The 24382-nt window shown below is 45.0% G+C and overlaps 1 protein-coding gene across 3 annotated transcripts in view; it reads right to left on the reverse strand.

Moving 5' to 3' along the window:
* Positions 1 to 1988: 1988 nt before the first annotated feature.
* Positions 1989 to 24382, reverse strand: part of LOC147605061 (T-box protein) — a 41354-nt gene continuing 18960 nt past the window's right edge. For all 3 annotated transcript variants that reach the window (XM_086794002.1, XM_086794004.1, XM_086794003.1), the window contains 6 exons: positions 4998 to 5075; positions 4763 to 4905; positions 4597 to 4667; positions 2655 to 2765; positions 2478 to 2570; positions 1989 to 2359 (listed from right to left, as the gene is read on the reverse strand). In XM_086794002.1, coding sequence (XP_086650128.1) covers positions 2277 to 2359; positions 2478 to 2570; positions 2655 to 2765; positions 4597 to 4667; positions 4763 to 4905; positions 4998 to 5075 — 579 coding nt within the window. In that variant the 3' untranslated portion in view covers positions 1989 to 2276. The remainder of the gene's footprint in view (positions 2360 to 2477; positions 2571 to 2654; positions 2766 to 4596; positions 4668 to 4762; positions 4906 to 4997; positions 5076 to 24382) is intronic.

Here is a 24382-nt window from a genome sequence, read left to right on the forward strand (position 1 = left end):
GCATACTTCACGTTCACACTGCATTCACCATCGGACACTTGTCGGTTTCAATTGTTGTAAATAAAACCCCCATTTAGCTCTCAATATCTATTCTGTTCCAGCTCCTGCTTAGTTATGGGTATCTCAAGGTCACACCCTATTCCTGAGAGAGAGAGAGAGAGAGAGAGAGAGAGTGTGTTTTAATTAATTAATGCATCCAAAAGTAGCATATTTGACAAGTTTGGTCGTTTTGGAAGGTAAATCTTGCAAGGCTAATGATCACAAGTGAAGAGGAAGATTGTTTGTGCGACAGTCCTTGTGTCGAGACACTACAATTTTGATCGGAAATTGGATTTGGTCTCAAGAAATTTTCAAGACCTAACATGTGTATGTAGAACTGTATTTTTAAAGTTCAACATTGTTAAATCAATAATTGAGACGGTCACTTGTTCCTCAGATATCAAAAATAAAATGGAAAGAATCTTATTTGTGTGAGCCATGAACAATAAATGAATACATAACAGTCTACTTTTATCTACACACACTTCTTTACGTTGCAAAAAAGGTTTGCATCAATTAACCAATGCTAACATTAATAAGTGAGCACCTCTAAACTTCAATAAGATTAATCAATTAACCAAAGCTAACATTAATAAAGTGAGCAGCTCTAAACCTCAACAAGATTAATAAATGTGTGCCTTCGAAATCCTAAGAAGCATCAAAAGCTTTTAGGAAGCATGGAGCTTAGTGTCTTCGCGACAAACTGCTATTGCTCACAAATGCATTGTTGCTTGCTTTTTTTTTTTGCTTTGCTTGATTGCTTTTTTTATGTGTGTTTTATGTCTTTCTTGGAAGGGAGGAGGGGGTGTGCTATTGTTTTTTAGAAGGGAGGGGAGAGTCCAGATAAAAACAGAGAATTGTGCAGGATTCAGTTAAACTATCTTGTCCCTCCCTATCAATGAGGATACAAGTCCACTTGATCTATTACAATCGAAGCATGTAGGATCGATCTCTCTCTCTCTCATGCCCATCCCCAGAGATCTCTCCTTATCAATTAGGGTACATAGGATCTAAGGATCTATGTGTTTCTTTCTCACCATGCAATAGCAGAGAGGGCAATGAGCTCATGCAAGTAAGGGAATGCTTCTTTGTGAGATCCAAGATAAGGCGGGAGGCTAGGATGGTGCAACACAGTAGGCAACGACTACAACACATGAAGCAAGAAGGGTCAAGTTGTGGGTGACGAAATAACAAGCAAATCAAGGCTACGGTGGGTGAATTTTACTTATAAGCCAAGGTATTAAACTTCCACTGTAACTCTGATGGTATTATAGTACGTGAATTTGTGGGAATACATATCCCGTTGTTGTAAGCTTAAAAACTAGGTTTATATGAATGGTATTGTAGCCTGTACTTGAATTTGTAGGAGTCTACATCTATGTGCCATTGTAGATTTAGAAACTAAATAAACTAGGTGTATTCCCACAAAGGCTTTAGTGGCTAATCTACAGTTAGCTGTGTTAGTTATCTAGTCCTTGTTTGTAATCAAGACCCTAATCTTATAACTCACTTTTAATAGGAAATTCTCAAGAAATGGCACAGGAGATTGACAAATCACCTTGCCTCTTTAATCACCTTGTATCCAATGAGACGGTTAATGCTTTATGCATAGGAATATAGAATGTAGCCTAATAAACTGATTGTTTATATCAAATCATACAACCACAAAGATGTGTTCGTTCAAAAAATGGCTTCTTAGTTTGCACAACATTGAGTTCACTTTTTTCAGTTGTCTCAATTTGCCTTGCTGAGGATAGAATTCAGTTTCATGAAAATCTTGTGTGTTAAGGATATATGACGAAATGGTTTACCTTACGACATGAAATAAAAGTACTCTACATGAGGCTTTTCCTGCTTTTCCTGCACCTGGCGGTTCAAAGGCCAGTAGTTAAACAAGAGATCAGATGCCCCTCAAGAATATATAGCTCCATCTCCCCACACAAAACAAGTGTCCAATCTGAAATCTTTTTCCATTAACATTAGAGTACAACAAGTTCTCAGTTCCTTCCATAAATTGTAAAAATGTATATTTACATAAATGCAATTTTGAGGACGACATGTAATGGCCTTCCATCAATTCATGAACTAGGAAGATGATTGTTTACTGGCTGTGATGACTTAATGACATTGGTTTAAAAAATATTGAAGACCAATAATAACAAAATAGCTCTGAAAAGCAATTGTTTATCAACTGCTTATAATAATAATAATTGTTTATCAACTGCAATAATAATAAGTTAGCAGATAAAAACCCGATCCTCTGGCTTATCATTTGGAGCACTAAAGTAATTGACATCCACAATTACAGCTCCAAAATCATCTGCAAAGCATATGAAAACACTACAGATTAGAGACAGCACATCACAACAAATAATGCTAGAGCTTTTATCTTGGAAATAAATAAGCTCCAAAACCAGAACAAAAGCTCCCTGGAGTACCTTCATATACAGTCCGCACAACATCAACATAATCTGGCACAAGATCTTTGTAGATTATGCCCTCTGGATGGGCATCCAAGACAAGGAGCGATCCTGTGTGAATCCAAAGCAGGGAAAAAACTTTCATACAAGCTAGTAGTGCATGAAGTAATCAAGATAAGTGAGAATGATTCGTACCAGGAGCAAGCCACTTTGACATGGTTGTGCCATTGTTCGAGCAATCGGGCATTGGAGCTAGCCACAATATGTTTCGAAGATTCATGCTCTCATCATAAGGTAAAGGTGAGCCTACAGTAACCAATTTGAAAATGTCAAAAACCACGTGACATAGCTGAGGGAGACCTCTCGGCCATACTCGTCAACCCCATGCTTGACATTTTGGAGAGTGGTATACCATCTACTCGGAGCTGATGTTGCTCCCATGTTTTTATGTTCTTAGTATTCCATGACGAGTTTCCATGGACAGTTTTGTATCACCCCAGTGAGATAGCTATATTTATGTTTTCATTCTGTTTTATTTTCCATTCCATGATGAGATATGCCATGGACATTATTGTACCACTTTGGTCTCATAGGCCCGTTGGGTCTTTAGTAGACGCTTGATATATCTTTCTTTCTTTCTCTGTCTCTCTCTCAGTGGAGGTGGTTGGATTGCAATCGGCCAGATGCGGATTTCATCCCACCGCCTCAAAGTGGAGATTGGAAGAGCTAAGCGCGTCTTCAAAGCCAGAGAGCTGGAGACCAAGGGAGGAGAGAATCAGCTGATTATGCCCCACAGAGGTTAAGACAAAGGAGCATTACATACTTGCTATCCAGTATGCTATGCGATCCGGGAGATGTTTCACTATCTGTTCCATGGCCGCTTTCAAAATCATTGACTTCCCGGCCCAGCGCTACCTAGGGCTCTTACTACTTCGAGCTCCGCATACACAAGGACACTTTCTTGAGAGACCTTCGAACCCAATCACCCTGACCCCTCCCTCGCCAACCAACCATCACCGGCTTCTTCTAGACCCAAGAGAAGGACACCCATACAGTGGACCCACCTCGGGTGCTGTGGAGCCACCTCGCCTAAAAGGAATTACCAAGGACCGGGCCTCCGCATTCCAGATTGCCCCGTGCCCCCGGCCCCCCAAACGTTGGCCATGATCCCCTCATCAGCTTCATATCCAAGACATGCTCCATCGCCATCAAGCTATCTTTCCACGTGACGTAGCTAAGGGAGGCCTCGGCCATACTCATTAACCCCATGCTTAATATTTTGGAGAGTGGTATACCATCTATTGGGGGCTGATGCTCCTCTCACGTTTCATGATCCCTATATTCCATGATGAGATTTCCATGGACAGTTTTGTATCACTCCAATCATCAATGAGAGTTTTGATTTGTTCTATTTTATTTTTTGTTCCACGATGAGATATGCCATGGGCATTATTGTATCACTTTGGTCTCATAGGGCCATTGGGTCTTTAGTAGATGCTCTCTCTCTCTCTCTCTCTCTCTCTCTCTCTCTATGCATGCATGTGTATGTGTGTGTACACGCATGCACGCAAACACACACACACACACACACATTTGTATACATACAAATATGTATATGTATTAATGTATGTATGTACACACACACACACACACATACATATACAAACATGCATATGCATATACATATACATATACACATGTATCTTGTCTTTTCACATGATCACTATTGTGTATGTAGCTAGTTGGTTCACTTTCTTTTCTTTTCCCACGATCCAGATAGTTACCTCATGAAACTATATTTTGGTCTCACAGACCCTTAGGGTCTTTACTATAAGTTTCTTCCACGCCAGATGGCAGCCAGACACTCTTTCTTGTATAGAGGTGAGGCCGTGAAGATAATTACTTCATATGTCTATCTGGGAATTACACTTTGCCGGGCCATATTCTTGTGGCAGTTGTTGATGAATGGCATATCCCTAGAGGTAGTTCATGCTGATGGACGAAGGAAAGCAGATCTCCTACATGGTATCTTTGCCATCCCCCACCATACAACAAAAGTACAACAACAGAATCTCGAGTTGCGCAGAAAATTTCATAATAGGGCAAGGTGCCATCATGGCCTTAGACGAGATCTCACCTACTTGACAATAACCAAGGTGCACTGGAAAAGTCTCCTGGTTGAAGGCTGGATACTCCCTTGCATGGAATCTGGAGACAGAAAAACTCCCGATTCAGTGCAAGACTTCTAAGCACCTGGTTAAAGGTTTACCGCATTGAGGGAATAGAAAGGTGACCATGCTTACAAAATCCCAAGTCTTCCTGTACTCTGGGCTAGAAACAAGTGGCCATGAAACAAATCGAATCGATTAAGCGTGACATTGAAGCCTACAGAGGGTGCCAAAGCAGCAACTGCCTCAAAAAGGAAAGCAAAGTACTGATTCAATTCCTGGATAATTCACACACAAACATGGTAGTTAATAAAATGAGCAGTCAAACCTACACTATGACATTCAAGAATAGAGCCCTACTCATAATCACCTTCTTTTCAAAACGATGCCCATATGTGTATTTAGTCAGCTGGCAAAGCTGCTCATTTGCTCCCTCCACATCTGGCACCTGTGAGCACTGGCACAGCTTTATTCCTCTCTTTCACACGCATATACCCATCATTGGCATAAGCATCTCCATATAATCTGGCTAGCATGCAATTAGAAATTGGTAGATAGTCAAAATACAAACAGGTAAACCTTGAGCAGTCAGCCAGCTCAACATCCCTATACAAGGGGTTGGGACTCATACTCACCCATCTCATATCTCATAAGCAACAAGGGCAAAAGCAAGGACAAGAAGAAGGAGATCTGCAGCAGCAGAGAAGTCAATGCCCCCTTTTTGAAGGCTAACCCAAGCATCCATTGAGTCCCACCAGTCAGCCTCCTAAGGAAGCAGCAAGGTTCGGATTTATCCATTTGGTCCCTTCACTAGTCTTGACCAGTGTTTCACACATTGAGCGAAACAAAGGTGTGAACGGGGATTTTCCACAAAAGAAAGTTGGACAAAGTTTGGCCTAAAAGATGGCTATGCAGCATGAACACCATGGGATTTTTATCAATAAAGTGAGTTATAATGTTTAAAAGTCCGTGAGTTCACACATCATTAAAGACGGGCTAGACCTCTTAACCCACTGTGGAGAATTCAGCAACTGTTCATCATTCAGGAGCATGTAGATGTCAGCCATAGCAGTAGATGATGTAGATGCATTTCATGTAGAGGGGGACAGCCCTAAGGCCAGCCCCAAGAGGTGGGTAGCCTTGCAAGGGGTAGCCAACCTCTGGTCATGCATACAAGGCCATGTCGGCCAGGCCTATGTGGCTTGGGCTCTTGTCGGCCAGGTCAGGCAGCCAACCAACCAGTCAAACAGCCAGCTGACCAGCCAACCATTCAGTTCCAGCAGTTGACTAGCATTTAATGCTAGTTGTGAGAAGTTTGCTGCAACCGACTGGCATTTAATGCTAGTCGTGGACACTTTATGCCAGCCGACTTGCTGTAGGGGCAACTGACCTGCTTCGCTGAGGCATATAAAAAGGCAAGATCAGTTCAGTCCATAAATCATCAGTTAGAAATCAGAGATCTTCATCAGAACTCAAGCATGCATGCTTAGGCTTGTGCATGTGCATACTTACAGCCATACTTGTGCTCTCAGCCCAAGGCAAAGAAGCTGAGTATCTTTAGGAGTATTTAGCACACCTTCCCTCAGTCTCGTGCCGGTGTATCTCTCTCGAAGATAGCTTCCAAGTCGCCTAAAGCTCATGCATAGTTCTACCCAACGTTTGGTTGCTTTGTCCTTTCGTTTGGCGGTGAGTCAGTTAGTTGGTCCGCTCAGTCTTGTGGACACAGTTCACCTTGTTTACAGTTCTCTAGAAGAAGAAATAAAGCAAATACTCTTGCTTGCAAGGGGGCCCTTCAGTGGGTAATTTGGGACCCCATCTGGTGTCGTCTCTACTACATCTATTTTTAGATTCATGTATGCCGTTTTAAAGGATTGCTAAAGACTCACTAAACTCAGGTTTAAAGAAAGGCTTCGTTGTTTCACATGGTCCTAGCTGAGCGCATGCTACATGTATGACCAATGCAGAGAAAGTCTGGACAGCTGCGCAAAGAGAGAGGGAAACTGTACGGCTGATCAACGAGAGAGGGAGACTGCCTTGGTTGAGGATGGAATCACATGCCTCAAAAGAGAAGCCCCACCCCCCTTTTAATAATATCAACCAACTATATGTAATGTGCTTTTCCTTTTTCTTCCAAAAGTAGCTAACATGCCCAAAATCTAGCTTTATGCTTTTCCCAAGCTTGTTGGCCAAGTTTCAAGTAGGCGCCTCCTTTTGTCCAGCTGTCCATTCCCAAAATAATAATATGATTGACCTGACACTGTAAGGCTAGGAGACTAACCTACGTAGCTCATGCCTGACATGTCTCGAACTGGGCTCACAAAGGGGTCACGGCATACAACAAATAAATCCCAAAAGGTACTACTTTTGTACAGGATTCTTGCACTGTTGATGAGCCAGTTTGTCATTGTGTGCCACAGTGCATGGGTGCACGTGACATTCCCTCCTACTTAGCTTGGCGGTAGATTCTTAGCTTCGAGGTAGTCCACCAACAACTATGGATACTCGTGGAAGAATTATTCATCTAGCCAAACGGCTTCATGGGTCCCTCGATCTTTGAACTTGGAATAAAATTGGCAAAGACGTCGTCCATAACCATGCTTCCAGTGATGTAGAAGGATCTACTCAAGCTCTATCACCTTTGCTTCATCATCCATTTCTGACTGCTGCTCTTCGGGAACATTATGCAATGGAGGTCCAATATAAGGCTTTAACCAAGAGACGTGAAAGACGTTGTACATCGTCCAACTGTCTGGCAATCTAAATTACATGGCGACGTCGCTTATCTTCTTTACGATGGGAAAAGGACCAAAACTTTTGAATGACAACTTTGGGCAGTGCTTGCCCACTTGCTTGAGTCTTTGCTTCATGATCCCTTAAATAAATATACCCATTCACCTTCTTTGAAATTGACGTCTCTCCGTGATTTGTTTGCCTGTTTGGTGTACGCCTCTTGAGCTTGGGTAAGACGTTCTTTGATGGACTCAATGATGACTGAAAAAGTTTATGTTGTCTTGTTGGCTTCCAAGGAAGGAGAGATCATCCTCGTGATAAGGATAAAAATCTTCTGCCTCGTATATGGAGTTCTGCCAACACTAGATGAGTGTCATTGAGAATCGCCTGTACCAACGGGAGATGAAGCTCCCACTTTGACTGTTGATCATGGCAATACGCTTTAAGCACATCGAAAGCCAACTGATTGTAAATCTCGGTTTGGCCATCGGTCTGGGGATGGAATGCACTGGACAATTGCAATTTGATACCACAGTTGTCGAACAGAGCTCACCAACAGTGAGATGTAAACTTTGGGTCTCGATTTGAAGTAATGGTCCGTTTGGCAAACCATAAACTCGGTACCAATGTCAGAGAAAGAGCCGGGCTATATCTTCTGCTATGGCCATTTGTTTGTATGGTATAAGCATACAAAATTTACTGAATCTAACAACTATTGTCATACAGTGAGTATTTCGAGATCCAGTAGATGCAGAAAGGAGTCCAACAAAATCCATCAAAATTGTGAAACGGACCCTCAAGAACGGGCAATGGCTAAAGCAATCCTGCCTGTTCGGTATGAGGTACTTTCACTTTTTGACATATGGGACACTGAGAAACATAGTTGTACACATCACTACACATCTTCGGCCAATAAAACGATCTTTTTAACTTCTCCAAGGTACTGTTGATCCCGCGATGACCACCAACAAGTGAATCATGGGCATCATGGAGGAGTGCCAGTCCTTTCTCCCCGAGAACACATAGTCGACACTTGTAAAAGAGCAAACCGTCTTGAATGCTGTAAAGACCCGATTCTAAATAAAGGGCCATACTGTAAGGAGTTCCGAATTCTCGACAATCTATACTACCTTTGTGACTCAGAGCGTCCGCTACGAGGTTGTTCTTACCCGATACATACTCAATCATTCCTCAAAATTGTCGGAACAACTGACTCCACCAATGTTGTCTATCGCTCCACCAGGCACTTGGCATAGTTTGCAACCACTTCAAGGCTTGGTGGTTTGTCTTCACAGTAAGTTCCCTTCCATAAAGAAAAGGTTTCCACTGCTTCAAGGCTGTGATAACCCCTAGCTAGCAACTCTTTGTCATATACAAAATAATTTTTTTCTGCATCATTCAACTTTCTACTGTAATGCGCCACCCACTGGTCTGCCTTCTTCTTGCAAAACTACTCCTATTGCGAGATTATTGGCATCGGTGATTACCTCAAAAGGGTCATTCCATGATGCGAGCTTAAGAACTGGTGCTTCGGAAGCTGCCTTAGAAAGCCTCTAAAGCCTTACCTGTGTCTGAAACTTTCTGTCTTCTGGTCTTCATGCCCTTGAGCAAATCTGTCAAGGGTGTTGCAAGGTTAGAGAACCATGAAGGCAACCGACTGGAGCTGAATTGATCTTGGGAGAATCAAGTACATAGTGTCATGGGCATTTTTGACCAGATTTCCATACCAATGCATATGAATACAGTATTGCTAACAAGTGGTTGTCGATGTAGACTTGCAATCCACACTACCCTCTCAAGTGCCCATGTTCCCTACCATCTGCTCTCTATTGTTCCACCAACACATGGTGGCAACAATCTGCAAGAGAGCACGTAGGAAAAGAGAACACTACACAGGGTATGTGATCTTGTAATCCGGTTCCTCCCTCCTGCTACTTGCTTCCATATTTAAGCATTAAAGCTTACCAATTGCAAGTAGAGTCGATGACAGCGGAAGTCTTCGCGATGGAAGTCCTTGGAGTGTTGAGAATCGAGATCTTCAATTTGTCGCATTTCTTCACGACAAAAGTCTTCAAGAGGATGAAGGGACCCTTGGGAAAGCTTCCCCTATGGTTCAACTTGAGAAAGGAGGGCTGAAATTAGGGTTTTCAGCAAAAAGACCAGAAAATACAGCAATAAAGAGAGCTGTTTTGCTGAATTTCAATCATTGGGAGTGTGTAGGAGAGTGATCAGCATCCGGAAACTTTCTTGGAAGCTTGAAAAACACCTTAGCAAGCTTGGAAATGGAGTTGGGAAGGAAAATGTGTAGAAAATGCAGCCCAACAGCCCTCATGAAGAAAGCGCCAATCTCTAGAGAGAGGAGGAGGAGTGAGGTGGTGAGTTGTCCAGTGTAGGTGGCAGACGAAGCTTTGTGGAGCAAGCTAGAGTGGACACATGGCTGGTTACTCCCTTTGTACAAAGGGAATAAGGTTTGGGCGGTGGACATTGGGTTATGTCCACCTCGGCACATCAGTGTATGTGAACACCGGGCTGGTCATAATTTATAAGTGAGTTTTGGTCGCCCAAAACTTAATGAAGTGTGTACGCACTCACTTATAAATTAGTGCTAACTCCTAAGGCTAGGTTTATGACCAATACTTACCACCTGTCACATGCCACATAACCATGTCAGCAAATAGTTTCACACGCACGGTCCGCGGGCGGGCGTCCCCTTACCCGGAACTACACATTGGTCAAGCAAGCATGAAAACAACATGCAATTTCAATTGCAAGCAAGCACATAAAGATGCTATGCAATGCAGCATTGGTATGGACAATCCCCGTGCTCCAGGCAAGTACACGAGGTACCAGACCCAATGGAACACCAATCCACCAAGCATTTCCGGGCATGTACACGGAGGCACAAATCCCAACGGAAAGCCAAGTCCACGGTATCACATGAGTAGTATCAATCCTCGGCATATACAACTGCCATGGACACTAGTCCAATGTACATACATGATGAGAAAGCATGGGTGGACCAATTGGGTGGCCAAATGGTGACATCCCCCCCGGCTTCTAAAGAGTTGTCTGCAACTGAAAAGCATCCAAATATGTCTGAAGCACATGCGGGCAATCTCTGAAGAACTCTTCATCTACCCATTTAGCATCAATGGAAAGATGGTTCTTAAACTTCACAAGGTAACGCCTGACAACTTTGCCTGCAGCAAGCTTGCGTTCCTTGTGATAGACAATCTGCTATGGGTGCAAGATCTCCTCAAGCTCATCCACTTCTGGTGGATTCTCAATGATCGTTTCACTGGGCTCCGGCCCTACATACTTGCGAAGGAGACTCACATGAAAAGCATTGTATATGTGCACTAGGTAATGCCAATCTGAAAGCCACTTCATTGATCTTCTCGATCACTCGAAAAGACCCATAATACCTGGTTGCAAGCTTAGGATATGCACCCTCTTTGCCAGGGCTCTTTGCAAGTCTTGCTTTCTCAAATTTCAGCAATACCCAATCATTCTCTTTAACATCCAATTGCCTTCTATGCTTGTCAGCAGCCTTTTTATACTTGTCTTGTGACCTTGCAATGGTTGTCCGCACCTGAGCAAAAGCAATATCCAAGTCTCTTACATACTCATCAACTGCAAATATCTCATCCTTTGTGCGAAGGATGGGTGGCAAAACCACCTTACCATAAACAATCTCAAACGGGGCCTTTCCCGTAGATGCATGTACCGTGTTGTTGTATGCAAATTCCACAAGCGGTAAGTACTTCTCCCAAGAAGACTTCTGATCCGCCACATAACATTTCAAGAGATCCAACACGGCTGAATTTGCAGCCTCACTCTGCCCATCCGTTTGAGGGTGATAAGCTGATGAGAAGTCCAATTTGGTGCCCATATTATCAATTAAAAAGGCCAAAAGAGACTTGTAGTCCTAGGATCTCTATTCCCCACAATGGACTTCGGCATTCCATGATGCTTGAACACTTGTGCAAGATATATTTTAACCATATGCTCAGCTTTGATGGTCTTTTTGACCGGCAAGAAATGAACTTGCTTGCTAAACCTGTCCACAATTGTCCAAATTGCATCATTACCCTATTGGGTGCGTGGCAAGTCCATACTTTCCCATGGCTGCGTGGGAATAGGCAATGGCTGAAGCAAACCTAGTGCCTTTTGCCTATCAAATTTTACCTTTTGACAGGTGATACATGCATGTACATGTGCCTCTATGTCCTTCCGCATACCTGGCCAAAAGAAATATTGCTCAATCATGTGCGTAGTAGGCATTATGCCTCTATGACCAGCATATTATGGAGCATGGCACTCATCCAAAATATTTTGCCTCATGTTAGACACCACACAGAGACAATTATCTTTCCTGAGATAACCCTTTTGATCACATATGAGGCATGTGCATGACCAGCCATCAAATCAGCCCAAATAGTGGCAAAATCAGCATCCGTATGATACAAATCACGCATGGCAGACGAGTCTCCATGAGGCAACGGAGATAGCTGCTACATACGACTTTCGTGACAATGCATCGGCCACTACATTCTTCTTTCTTGAGGTGTGCAAGATTTGAAAATGAAACAGAGAGGAAATTGGCCATCCTCATATGCTTCTCTGACAACTTAGTTTGGGTAAGAAAATATCTCAAACTCTGGTGATCTGTCTTCACAGTGAAATCAGCCCCAAGAAGGTAATGTTTCCATATAGTAAGTGCATGAATTACAACCAAGAGCTCTTTCTCATAAATGCCAAGAGATAGCTCTACATCATGCAATCTACGGCTGTAACGCCTCCGCTACGGCTGCGTCTTCCTCAAGCCGCCATAGCCTAGGCGTGGAGAAGAAGAGTGTCACGTGCATCCCGCACTTGGATGCCACGTAGACATTCTGTACAGAAGGTGCAGGACCTGGGATGGTGAACTGGTCCCATGTGAGCCCAGTCCGGGACGAGTCAGCCAGGGATCCATCTCAGTCGTCCGAGGTCAGGTGTGCATTGTCCTGCACATGAAGCAGTGCCAGTCCGCGCTGTGAGTCTCCCTCTGGAATGATGTCGGATGTGCTGTGTATCTGGTTTGCAACTGGATGCCAGACATCTGTAGGCATGTAGTTTGCATGTAGAGATGGGGTCAGCCCATAGGGCTACCCCAGGACAAGGGTTTGCATGTGCATACTTAGATGGGCATGGGGGAGGTGTAGAACCACCCCCAAGGGGCCAGGAGGGCCCAAGACTTTGCCCACCAGCCAAGGCAAGGGCTGGAGGGGCAGTCGGCCAGCTCCAGAGCCTCTGGACAGGCAGCCGACAGAGGGTAAAAACCCTAGAACAGAAGGCGGCCAGGTGTGGGGGGCAGTCCCACACCTCTGCGTTGAATGCCCAGCAGCCAAGGTGCTGTCCCAGAAGGCTGCGCAGGCTGGACAGGCTCTAAACAGGTGTGAAAACACTTGATTAAAGTGTGAAAACATTTATTTATTATAACACAGTCGTGAGGCTGTCCTGAAGACAGCCGACTGCATGATATGAGGGGTATAAAAGCCCAAGTCATAATTCATTTCATCCATCTCATAATTCACCAAGAGCATCAAGCATTCAAGGGCCAGGACAGCCAAGGGTTTGCTAAAGCTAAGGGGTGAAGGACTGAAGGTCAAGGGCAGGTTTTCCAGCCAAGAAAAGGTCAAGTACTTTGTATTTGTTTTCAGATTTACATCATTCTAATAAAGCAAATACACCATCCGTGGTGGGGGCCCTACAGAGGGTAATTGGGACCCAATATTGTGTCCTTCTCCATCTCCCCCTTCTCTCTCTATTTTCTGCACATCGTCTTTCAGTTTGTGCGTTAATTCCGTCGCGAAAAGAGTGCTGTTTTCTGAGTTTTGAAGTACCGATCCTTCTCCGAAGCTTCCGCATATTACAGTGGTATCAGAGCCTACTTCAAGGACGAAGATTCAGCAAAGAAGACCAGAAAATTTTTCGCTCGTGTGGTTGGTTTTTAGACGCCGGTGGACTACCCTTTTCGGAGTGACTCATGTCCCTCGAAGGACGGTTGGTTTTTAGCCTCCGGAAGCCTCCGGAAGTCTCCCACACAGATAGTGGATGGTCAGATTGCGTTCCGGAAAGGAACTGCATTTTCCCGCTATGGCGAACTTCGGCGACGAGAGAGAACCAGAACCATGGGACCAGAGTGCACCAGGCAGCCCAGCTAGGGCACCCGGCTTGAGTGTACAAGACATGTTCCAGCAGATGATGCGAGCAATCGCAGACCAGACAACCAAGTTGGACGAGCAGAAGGCGCGGATTTTGGCTCTGGAGGAGCGTTCTCGCTCTCCAGCGTCGCGTTTTCCATCTCCTCCTCCCTCTCCTTCCGTACCCCAGATACCAGATCCTCGTCACAGGGACCCTCTCGAGGGGTCACAGCCGCAGTCAAGCTCCTTGCTTGAGAGGCAGATACTGGCATTGGAGATTCGACAACGAGAAGACGAAGCCATGCGACAAGTGGAACACGAGCATTACCTCCGAGCTTTGGATGCCAGATTGACACCGGCGGCGCCCTCGAATCATTTTCCCGAGAAAATGAACTTCAGTAAGTATAATGGTAAACTCGATCCCACTACTCTGTATTCATGGTTACATCAATTTGAAGCTTACTTTGCCGCAGTTAGGAAATCAGATATTGACAAAGTGATCTTAGCCGGTTGGTATTTGGAAGGTGAGGCCATTCCTTGGTGGACTCAGTGGGCTCATGCCCACACCAGATCAGGTATGGCAGCTTATGGGTGGGACGAGTTCGTCCGTGACCTTAAGCAGCGGTTTTTACCGCCCCACTACCTTGAGCGACTCGAAGACGAGTTCAGGGGTGCGCGTCAGAATGCGCAACCAGTCCTTCAGTTTGCCAATAGAATTTCGACCTTGTGTCTACAATTAGGCTTATCTGATGCGGACAAGAAAGGGCAGTTTTTGTATGGCCTGGACACGCACATCCAATGGGAGGTGCGTATGTTTAGACCAGCCACCTTTGAGGACGCACTCTCGCTTGCGCAGAGTGCAGAAATGAAACACAATGGTGGCAAGCCCAAGACTTCCCAGCCGGCTTCTCCCAAGGCTAACACCTCGGGGGGCAAAAGCCAGAACCAGACGGGGTCTTCCCTAGGACAGAGCCCGGGAGCCTCTGGCTCCAAGAACTCGAACAATGCGTCTAAGCTTACTCCAGACCAGAAAGCGGAGGCCGGCAAGACAGGTGGCAAGTTGAGTGCTGAGGAGCTTGCTCAGTACAGGAAGGAGGGTAGATGTTACTTTTGTCACACAAAAGGACATACTTCTCGGGATTGTCCGAAGAAGCCTCCAAAGCCCGCCGCCGCCTCCACAGCTTCCGTGGTGAGCACAGCTCCCACACAGACCCCAGTGGCTATCCCTAGTTCTTCAACCCCCGGTGCTTCAGTTGGAGCAATTATTAGCCGGGAGCTCGAAGATAAGCAGAAGGGCGCCCATGACCAGGAGTATGAGCGCAACGAATTGCTCAAGTCCTTTGGCTACATAGGTGGCCAGAGAGTCGTTGTCTTGTTTGACAGCGGCAGCACGGAGGATGTGATCACGGAAGAGGCCGCTAGGCGTGCCCGTTTCGAGCTCACTCCGGTGGACAAACAAGTTGAGGGTTTTAGCACAGGTATGACTACGAGCGTCAAGTATGAAGCTCTAGGTGCTAAATTAGTCATTCAGGGCATAGAGTTTGTGCGTGATTTTATGGTTGCCCCTCTTGTAGGAGCAGACATAATTTTGGGTATCCAGTGGTTTCACAAGTTCCTTCCTGATGTCAAGTGGGACAAGCACACGTTCCAGATTGATCGGAATGTGTCAAACACCCCTGTGACCATTAAGTGTGAGCCAGGTATTCCAAACTTTCCGCTCATAAGCCACTTGCAGGCTAAGCGAGTAGTCAGGAAAGGCGCACAGTGTGCGATGATTTACGTCCAGACAGCCCAGACGGTGGCCAGTGCTTCCGAGAAGTACTCGGTTCTCCATGAAAAGTTCCAGAAGATTTTTCTTCGGGACAGTCTCCCTCCCCAGCTTTCCCCGTCCAGACCGGAGGATCACAAGATTGACCTCCTCCCAGGCTCGGAACCCTCGAGCAAGTTTCCGTATCGCCTTTCTAAGGCAATGGAATCGGAGTTGGACCGCCAACTCCAAGAATTGTTGCAAGCTGGCTTCATCCGCCCCAGTGTGTCGCCATTTGCAGCACCGATCTTGTTTGTCAAGAAGAAAGATGGGTCTTCTCGGTTGTGTGTCGATTATCGTGCACTCAACAAGCTGACTATCAAGAGCCGATTCCCGATGCCTCGAATTGACTATATTCTCGAGAGGCTGAATGGAGCTAAGGTGTTCTCTAAATTGGATTTAAAGAGTGGGTACCACCAGGTTCGGATTGTTGAGGGGGACATCCCCAAGACAGCTTTCCGTACAGAACAGGCCCACTATGAATTTGTGGTCATGCCATTTGGTTTGACGAACGCCCCAGCTACATTTAACCGCATGATGATGCGTATTTTCCGGGAGTTGATCGGAGTGTGTGTGTTCATATTTCTGGACGATATACTCATATTTTCAGCTACAGTTGAGCAGCATGACATTGATGTGGAGAAAGTCCTCAAGTTGCTGGAAAGCAACGAGCTCTATATCAATGAAAAGAAGTCAGAATTTTATCTGTTCCAGGTACATTACTTGGGATATATAATCAGTGCCGAAGGCATTCGACTTGATCCGGCTAAAGTGGCCGAGATTGTTAACTGGGAAGTACCTCAGACTGCTTATGACATTAGATCATTTGTGGGTATATGCCAGGCATATTCCACCCACATTGACAAGTTTTCTGATCTCTCGGCAGACCTCACCGATCTGCTAAAGGGAGTGAAAACAAGGAGGCAAAAGATTCGAATGACTCCACGAGCGTTGGAGGCATTCCAGAACCTCAAGGTGGCTTTGTCAGAAGCGCCTTGTTTAGCCCTTGCCTCGTGGGACGAACCATTTCAGGTGATCACCGATGCGAGTAACATCGCAATTGGAGGTGTGTTGCAACAGAATGGTCATCCAGTAGCTTACATGTCTCGTAAGTTACTGCCCGCCGAAAAGAATTACTCAGTCTACGATCGTGAACTCCTAGCAGTCATTCAGGCCTTGAAACATTGGAAACATTTCTTGTATGGCCGTGACTTCGAGGTCCGCACTGACCATCAGGCATTGCGCTGGATTCAGACGATGCCAAGTGCACAGTGGAGTGATCGACAGCACCGCTGGAGTCAGATATTCCAGCAGTTTGGTGGCATGATTGAGTACCTTCCAGGAAAGGCCAATCCAGTGGCCGATGCTTTGAGCAGGAAGGGACAAGTATCTATGATTCAGACCACTAGACTAGACCTTGTTGGTACAGGACTAGAAGACATGAAGCACACGTACGCGGATTCCGAGGAATTCGGTACACAGTGGGAACAGGCATTGGATGCCACAGGACCATGCCATTTTCTGATACGCGATGGTTGGCTTTACTACAAAGGCCGACTGTGTGTCATGAAATCATTCCGGGCAGCTCTTCTCCATGATGCCCATGACGCCATTACAGGTGGTCATAGGGGCATGAATTTGACTCTGGAGAAGTTAGAACGGCAATACTATTGGCCAAAGATGAGGCGTGATGTGTTTACATATGTACAACGCTGTGACATTTGTCAAAAGGTGAAAGCTCCTCGTGGAAAGAAGATAGGGTTGTTACAGCCTTTGCCAATTCCTGAGGGTCCTTTCCAAGACATTTCGATGGACTTTGTCACAAATCTGCCTCCCAGTCCGAGTAAGCGTAATACACAGTGTTTGACTATTGTTGACAGGTTCAGCAAATTTGTTATGCTTATTCCTTGCAGGGCCAATGTGACCGCCGAGGATGTTGCCCAGTTATTCATTCGGCATTGGTACCCGATTGGTGGGATTCCTAGGACCATAGTGTCAGACCGAGATGCCAAGTTTACCAGTCATTTTTGGAGGGCATTGTTTGATAATTTTGGTACTAAGTTGAATTTTTCCAGTGCATTCCACCCACAGACAGATGGCCAGACAGAGATATACAACCAGTTGGCCTTTGATGTGCTGAAGTGTTATGTCCACGATCAGCAAGGTAAGTGGGAATCGTTTTTGCCTTTAGTTCAAGCTGTGTTGAATGACTCTTTTTCTTCAGCTATTGGCAGGACTCCATATGAGGCAGCGTTTGGAAGACCTTTCCAGTCGTTGTTAACCAGGACGTCGTCTTCAGTACCGGAGGCGAACAGGGTGACGGAGTCTTACCAGGAGATCCTAGAGTCCGTTAAAGACAGATTGGCTAAAGCACAAGAGGCCTACACTCGACAGGCCAATAAAGACCGAAGGGACATGAAGTTTTCGGAAGGAGATTGGGTATATCTTCGGATTATGAAGCAAAGATTAAAGCAGGTGGGCAAGCGATGCCCAAAGTTGTCTTTCAGGAGCTTCGGACCATTCCCCATCCGGAAAAAGATTAATGAGGTGTCTATGCAGTTAAAGCTACCTCCGAGTTGGACTATGCACGATGTATTTCATGTCAGTTGGTTAAAGCCATATGCAGGTCCACCCCCTTCAGAGGTCCAAGACGAAGCGGAACCAGACATCATTGATGAAGCAGAAGTCATGGTTCCAGAACAGATCCTTCTGCACCGTTTCAAGCATGGCTCAGGCCGAAGACTACGACAGTTCCTCACGAAGTTTCAGGACCGAGGAACTCATGAAGCGGTATGGCTCGACAAAGAATTCTTCGAGGACTATCCGGCTTTATTGACGGATTATTTGGAGGCTATGCAGCTTCCGTCAAGTTAAGCAGAAGGGGATGTCACGTGCATCCCGCACTTGGATGCCACGTAGACATTCTGTACAGAAGGTGCAGGACCTGGGATGGTGAACTGGTCCCATGTGAGCCCAGTCCGGGACGAGTCAGCCAGGGATCCATCTCAGTCGTCCGAGGTCAGGTGTGCATTGTCCTGCACATGAGTCCAAGGTCAGGTGTGCATTGTCCTGCACATGAAGCAGTGCCAGTCCGCGCTGTGAGTCTCCCTCTGGAATGATGTCGGATGTGCTGTGTATCTGGTTTGCAACTGGATGCCAGACATCTGTAGGCATGTAGTTTGCATGTAGAGATGGGGTCAGCCCATAGGGCTACCCCAGGACAAGGGTTTGCATGTGCATACTTAGATGGGCATGGGGGAGGTGTAGAACCACCCCCAAGGGGCCAGGAGGGCCCAAGACTTTGCCCACCAGCCAAGGCAAGGGCTGGAGGGGCAGTCGGCCAGCTCCAGAGCCTCTGGACAGGCAGCCGACAGAGGGTAAAAACCCTAGAACAGAAGGCGGCCAGGTGTGGGGGGCAGTCCCACACCTCTGCGTTGAATGCCCAGCAGCCAGGGTGCTGTCCCAGAAGGCTGCGCAGGCTGGACAGGCTCTAAACAGGTGTGAAAACACTTGATTAAAGTGTGAAAACATTTATTTATTATAACACAGTCGTGAGGCTGTCCTGAAGACAGCCGACTGCATGATATGAGGGGTATAAAAGCCCAAGTCATAATTCCTTTCATCCATCTCATAATTCACCAAGAGCATCAAGCATTCAAGGGCCAGGACAGCCAAGGGTTTGCTAAAGCTAAGGGGTGAAGGACTGAAGGTCAAGGGCAGGTTTTCCAGCCAAGAAAAGGTCAAGTACTTTGTATTTGTTTTCAGATTTACATCATTCTAATAAAGCAAATACACCATCCGTGGTGGGGGCCCTACAGAGGGTAATTGGGACCCAATACTGTGTCCTTCTCCATCTCCCCCTTCTCTCTCTATTTTCTGCACATCGTCTTTCAGTTTGTGCGTTAATTCTGTCGCGAAAAGAGTGCTGTTTTCTGAGTTTTGAAGTACCGATCCTTCTCCGAAGCTTCCGCATATTACAAAGAGAGGGTGGAAGTCGGTTCACCTCCCAACCATATAATGACAAGTTAGGGTTTCTCGTTGGGTTTTATACCAAAACCCTGGCCTGTGTCCACACCTCCTAGCCCGGCCGCCCATCTTACTTAAGAGCCGTGCTAACTTAGATGTGTACACACATCGACCAAACCCTAACGCCCATTAACCCCTGAACCCCGCTAGCACTAATAATACTCTCGAGACTCCGAAAGCTATTGACTTATGCTAGGGTTCGACTTCCGTAGGACCATAGTCCTGACATTACTCCCCCCTTCGAAAAGAGTTTTCGTCCTCGAAAACAAAAGTGGGGAAACGTTTCCTCATCACACTAATGTTTTCCCAAGTGGAGCCTTCCTCTGGACGGTCCTTCCACTTGATAAGAGCTTGTTTCCGAACTTGGTGGCGAGTACGTAACATGTGGTAATCCAATACTCTTTCTGGTTCATGAGGCAGTATTGGGGGTTCCACATATTCTACCAAGAAAGAATCATCCACCGGCCTTTCATGACCCATAAGGCGTTTCCTCAAACGGCTTACGTGAAAGATGGGATGAACCTTGGAATGTGCTGGTAACTCAAGTTTATAGGCTACTGGGCCCACTTTCTTGAGTATCTTAAACGGTCCACAAAATCGGGGCGACAATTTTGGTACGGGACCCGTTTTTAAACTGGTGGAGTTTTCTGGTACCTTCAGAAACACCCAATCACCTTCTTGAAAGTGAAGTGGCCTACGTTTCTGGTCCGCAAACTTCTTGTAACGATCTTGCGCTTGACGAACATTTAATCGTGCAAGGCGCAACATATCCATATGGTCTTGGATAAAATCCTTAACCTGACTGATTTTCTCATTCGCCACTCCCACCGACACTGGTGAACGTGGCTGAAAACCATACATCAACATGAAAGGGCTAAAGCCTGTCGATACATGCTTTGCACTATTGTAAGCAAACTCAAGAATAGGCAAATAAGACTCCCAATCAGATTGTTTTTTGCTGACATATGCCCTAAGCATATCTTCCAGCACTTGATTAACCCGTTCAGTCTGACCATCTGTCTGCGGATGATCAGCTGTACTAAGGTTCAACATAGTACCCAACTTACTGAATACTGCTCGCCAAAAATGGCTATTAAACTTGCGATCGCGATCACTGACAATATTGGACGGTTAGCCATAAAGTCGGTAAACATTCTCCACGAAAAGGCGTCCCAATTCTGGAGTTGTAACTGTTTTCTTAGTAGGCACAAACCTACAAAGCTTGGTTAATCGATCCACGATTACCCAAATGGCATCATGTCCACGATTCGTTGTGGGCAAAGCCCGTTATAAAATCCATAGAGATACTTTCCCACTTTCCGTCGGGAATCTCTAATGAATGCAGTAACCCGCCAGCTTTAAGACGTTCTGCTTTGTTCACTTGACACTTCTGACACTGTAGAACATAGTCAGTAACATCCTTGTGAAGTCCAGGCCAATAGAAATGCTTTCTTACGAGAGCATACGTTTTGCGAATGCCCGCATGACCTACACTTGGACTATCATGACACTCAAAAAGAATTTGGCGCCTAGTGTCTAAGTCCAATGGAACACAAACTCTCCCCTTGTGGAGTAAGTATCCATCATCGATGGAAAAGTTTTTCCATCGCTGTAGTTCATCTTGTGATAAAGAAGAACCATGTGTGGAAGAACTGGAAACACTACCGTTTGAGTGAGAGGGACCCCTCATTTGAACATGATTCCACACCTTTGAGTATGTTGAATCCTGCTTGCATTTGCCTCGTAAAGATTCTAACAATTCGCTTTTCAACTCTGTGAATAACAGCGAATTAATCTCTGGCATACGACTCAAAGCATCAGCTACAATATTCTAATGTCCTTTGCGATAGCGTAGCTTGCAATCATACTCCTGAAGCATCTCAGCCCATCTGGCCTTTCGACCCTGCAAATCTGTTTGGTTCATAAACCACTTTATGCTTTCGTGATAAAAAACAATCTCGAATTGCGCACCATATAAGTAATGTCGCCATTTTCGTAAGGCATATATAATGGCAAAGAGCTCACGCTCGTAAGCTGAGTAGTTTTGTTGAGCACGATTGAGCTTCTTGCTCTCATAGGCAACAGGATGACCATCTTGAATGAGAACCGCACCCACTGCCTTAGCACTGGCATCCGTTTCAATCACAAATGGTTTTTGAGGATCCACAATTGCCAAGATGGGAGCCGTAGCCAAAGCAACTTTAAGCTTATCAAAGCTACGTTGTTGCTCCTCACGCCATTGAAAGGTAATTGCCGCACCTTTCAATTGATCAGTCATGGGAGCGGCAATCTTTGCATAACCATTCACATATTTGCGATAAAATCCTACCATTCCCAAGAAGATTTGAAGTTCTTCCTTACTTCGAGGTGTTGGCCATCGCATAATAGCATCAACCTTACTAGCATCCATAGCAATTCCGTCTGCAGAAATTACATGACCTAGGTATTGTATGCTATCCTTAAGAAATTCGCACTTACTTTCTTTCGCGTAAAGTGCATTCTCGCGTAGTAACTGAAAAACTTTTCGTAAGTGTTCCAAATGCTCTTCTAAAGTCGAACTATAGACCAAAATGTCATCAAGAAAGACAATGACAAATTTACCTAAGTACGGCCTTAGTATGCTATCCATAAGCGTCATAAATGTTACCGGGGCATTAGTAAGCCCAAACGGCATAACCAAAAACTCTTAGTGTCCAAAGCGAGTCCGGAACGCAGTCTTGGTTATATCATCAGCGTTAATATGCACTTGATGATATCCTGAACGTAAATCAATTTTAGAAAAATACTTCGCACCTTTGAGTTGATCAAACAACTCATCTATCCTAGGTAGCGGGTATTTGTTCTTAATTGTTACCGCATTCAAGGAGCGATAATCCACACACATGCGCATGGATCCATCCTTTTTCTTCACCAAAAGAATGGGCGATGCCCATGGTGAAGCACTATGGCGAATGAAGCCATTACTAAGGTAGTCAGCAAGCTGACGTTCCACCTCAGCTGCTTCAGACGCACTAAGCTTGTACGACAGCTTACTAATTGGTTTGGTGCCCGGAACGACATCAATGCGATGAGGCAAAGCTCGTTCGGGTGGCAAACCCTCTGGCAAATCATTAGGAAAAATATCTTTAAATTCTTGTAACAGTTGTTGCAAAGACAAAGCATTAACTGGTTGCTTAAGATTATTTAAAGAGATTTTAGAAGAAGGTAAAGAGAAAGAAGGCATCGCTGAGAAGATTCATTTGAAGAAGAAACATCATGCACATCAAACCCACTAGTTTGCGACACACAATAACAAAAATAGACTTCTTCTATTTGATTACTATGCTCCAAAAAAGAGCTCACGCTCGTAAGCTGAGTAGTTTTGTTGAGCACGATTGAGCTTCTTGCTCTCATAGGCAACAGGATGACCATCTTGAATGAGAACCGCACCCACTGCCTTAGCACTGGCATCCGTTTCAATCACAAATGGTTTTTGAGGATCCACAATTGCCAAGATGGGAGCCGTAGCCAAAGCAACTTTAAGCTTATCAAAGCTACGTTGTTGCTCCTCACGCCATTGAAAGGTAATTGCCGCACCTTTCAATTGATCAGTCATGGGAGCGGCAATCTTTGCATAACCATTCACATATTTGCGATAAAATCCTACCATTCCCAAGAAGATTTGAAGTTCTTCCTTACTTCGAGGTGTTGGCCATCGCATAATAGCATCAACCTTACTAGCATCCATAGCAATTCCGTCTGCAGAAATTACATGACCTAGGTATTGTATGCTATCCTTGAGAAATTCGCACTTACTTTCTTTCGCGTAAAGTGCATTCTCGCGTAGTAACTGAAAAACTTTTCGTAAGTGTTCCAAATGCTCTTCTAAAGTCGAACTATAGACCAAAATGTCATCAAGAAAGACAATGACAAATTTACCTAAGTACGGCCTTAGTATGCTATCCATAAGCGTCATAAATGTTGCCGGGGCATTAGTAAGCCCAAACGGCATAACCAAAAACTCTTAGTGTCCAAAGCGAGTCCGGAACGCAGTCTTGGTTATATCATCAGCGTTAATATGCACTTGATGATATCCTGAACGTAAATCAATTTTAGAAAAATACTTCGCACCTTTGAGTTGATCAAACAACTCATCTATCCTAGGTAGCGGGTATTTGTTCTTAATTGTTACCGCATTCAAGGAGCGATAATCCACACACATGCGCATGGATCCATCCTTTTTCTTCACCAAAAGAATGGGCGATGCCCATGGTGAAGCACTATGGCGAATGAAGCCATTACTAAGGTAGTCAGCAAGCTGACGTTCCACCTCAGCTGCTTCAGACGCACTAAGCTTGTACAACAGCTTACTAATTGGTTTGGTGCCCGGAACGACATCAATGCGATGAGGCAAAGCTCGTTCGGGTGGCAAACCCTCTGGCAAATCATTAGGAAAAATATCTTTAAATTCTTGTAACAGTTGTTGCAAAGACAAAGCATTAACTGGTTGCTTAAGATTATTTAAAGAGATTTTAGAAGAAGGTAAAGAGAAAGAAGGCATCGCTGAGAAGATTCATTTGAAGAAGAAACATCATGCACATCAAACCCACTAGTTTGCGACACACAATAACAAAAATAGACTTCTTCTATTTGATTACTATGCTCCAAAAAAGAGAGTTCGGCATTACATATGAGTGGTGTTGGGGGTACATCACGTTCCCCAATAAGTAAAACATGCTTACCATTGGCCTCACACGTAAACGTATTATGTTCATAACTCCTTTTGAGTGATGACCCTAACCCATACAACCACTCCCGTCCTAAGATGACATCCGCACGAGACATATTCATCACTTGGAAGTCAAGAACCATAGTGTGTTCTTGCACAAACACAGGCACTTGCCGTACTAGAGTATCCCACACATCGTGATCATCCCCCTGAATGGTGGACACCACATAACGATGAGAACTCTTTGTCTCTGGCAACTTTAATTTCTTAACTAATGCATAGTTCAAGAAATTGTGCGT

Source organism: Cibotium barometz, chromosome 60 (assembly GCF_041138505.1).
Source record: "Cibotium barometz isolate CiBa-2024 chromosome 60, ASM4113850v1, whole genome shotgun sequence".
Taxonomy (NCBI): Eukaryota; Viridiplantae; Streptophyta; class Polypodiopsida; order Cyatheales; family Cibotiaceae; genus Cibotium; species Cibotium barometz.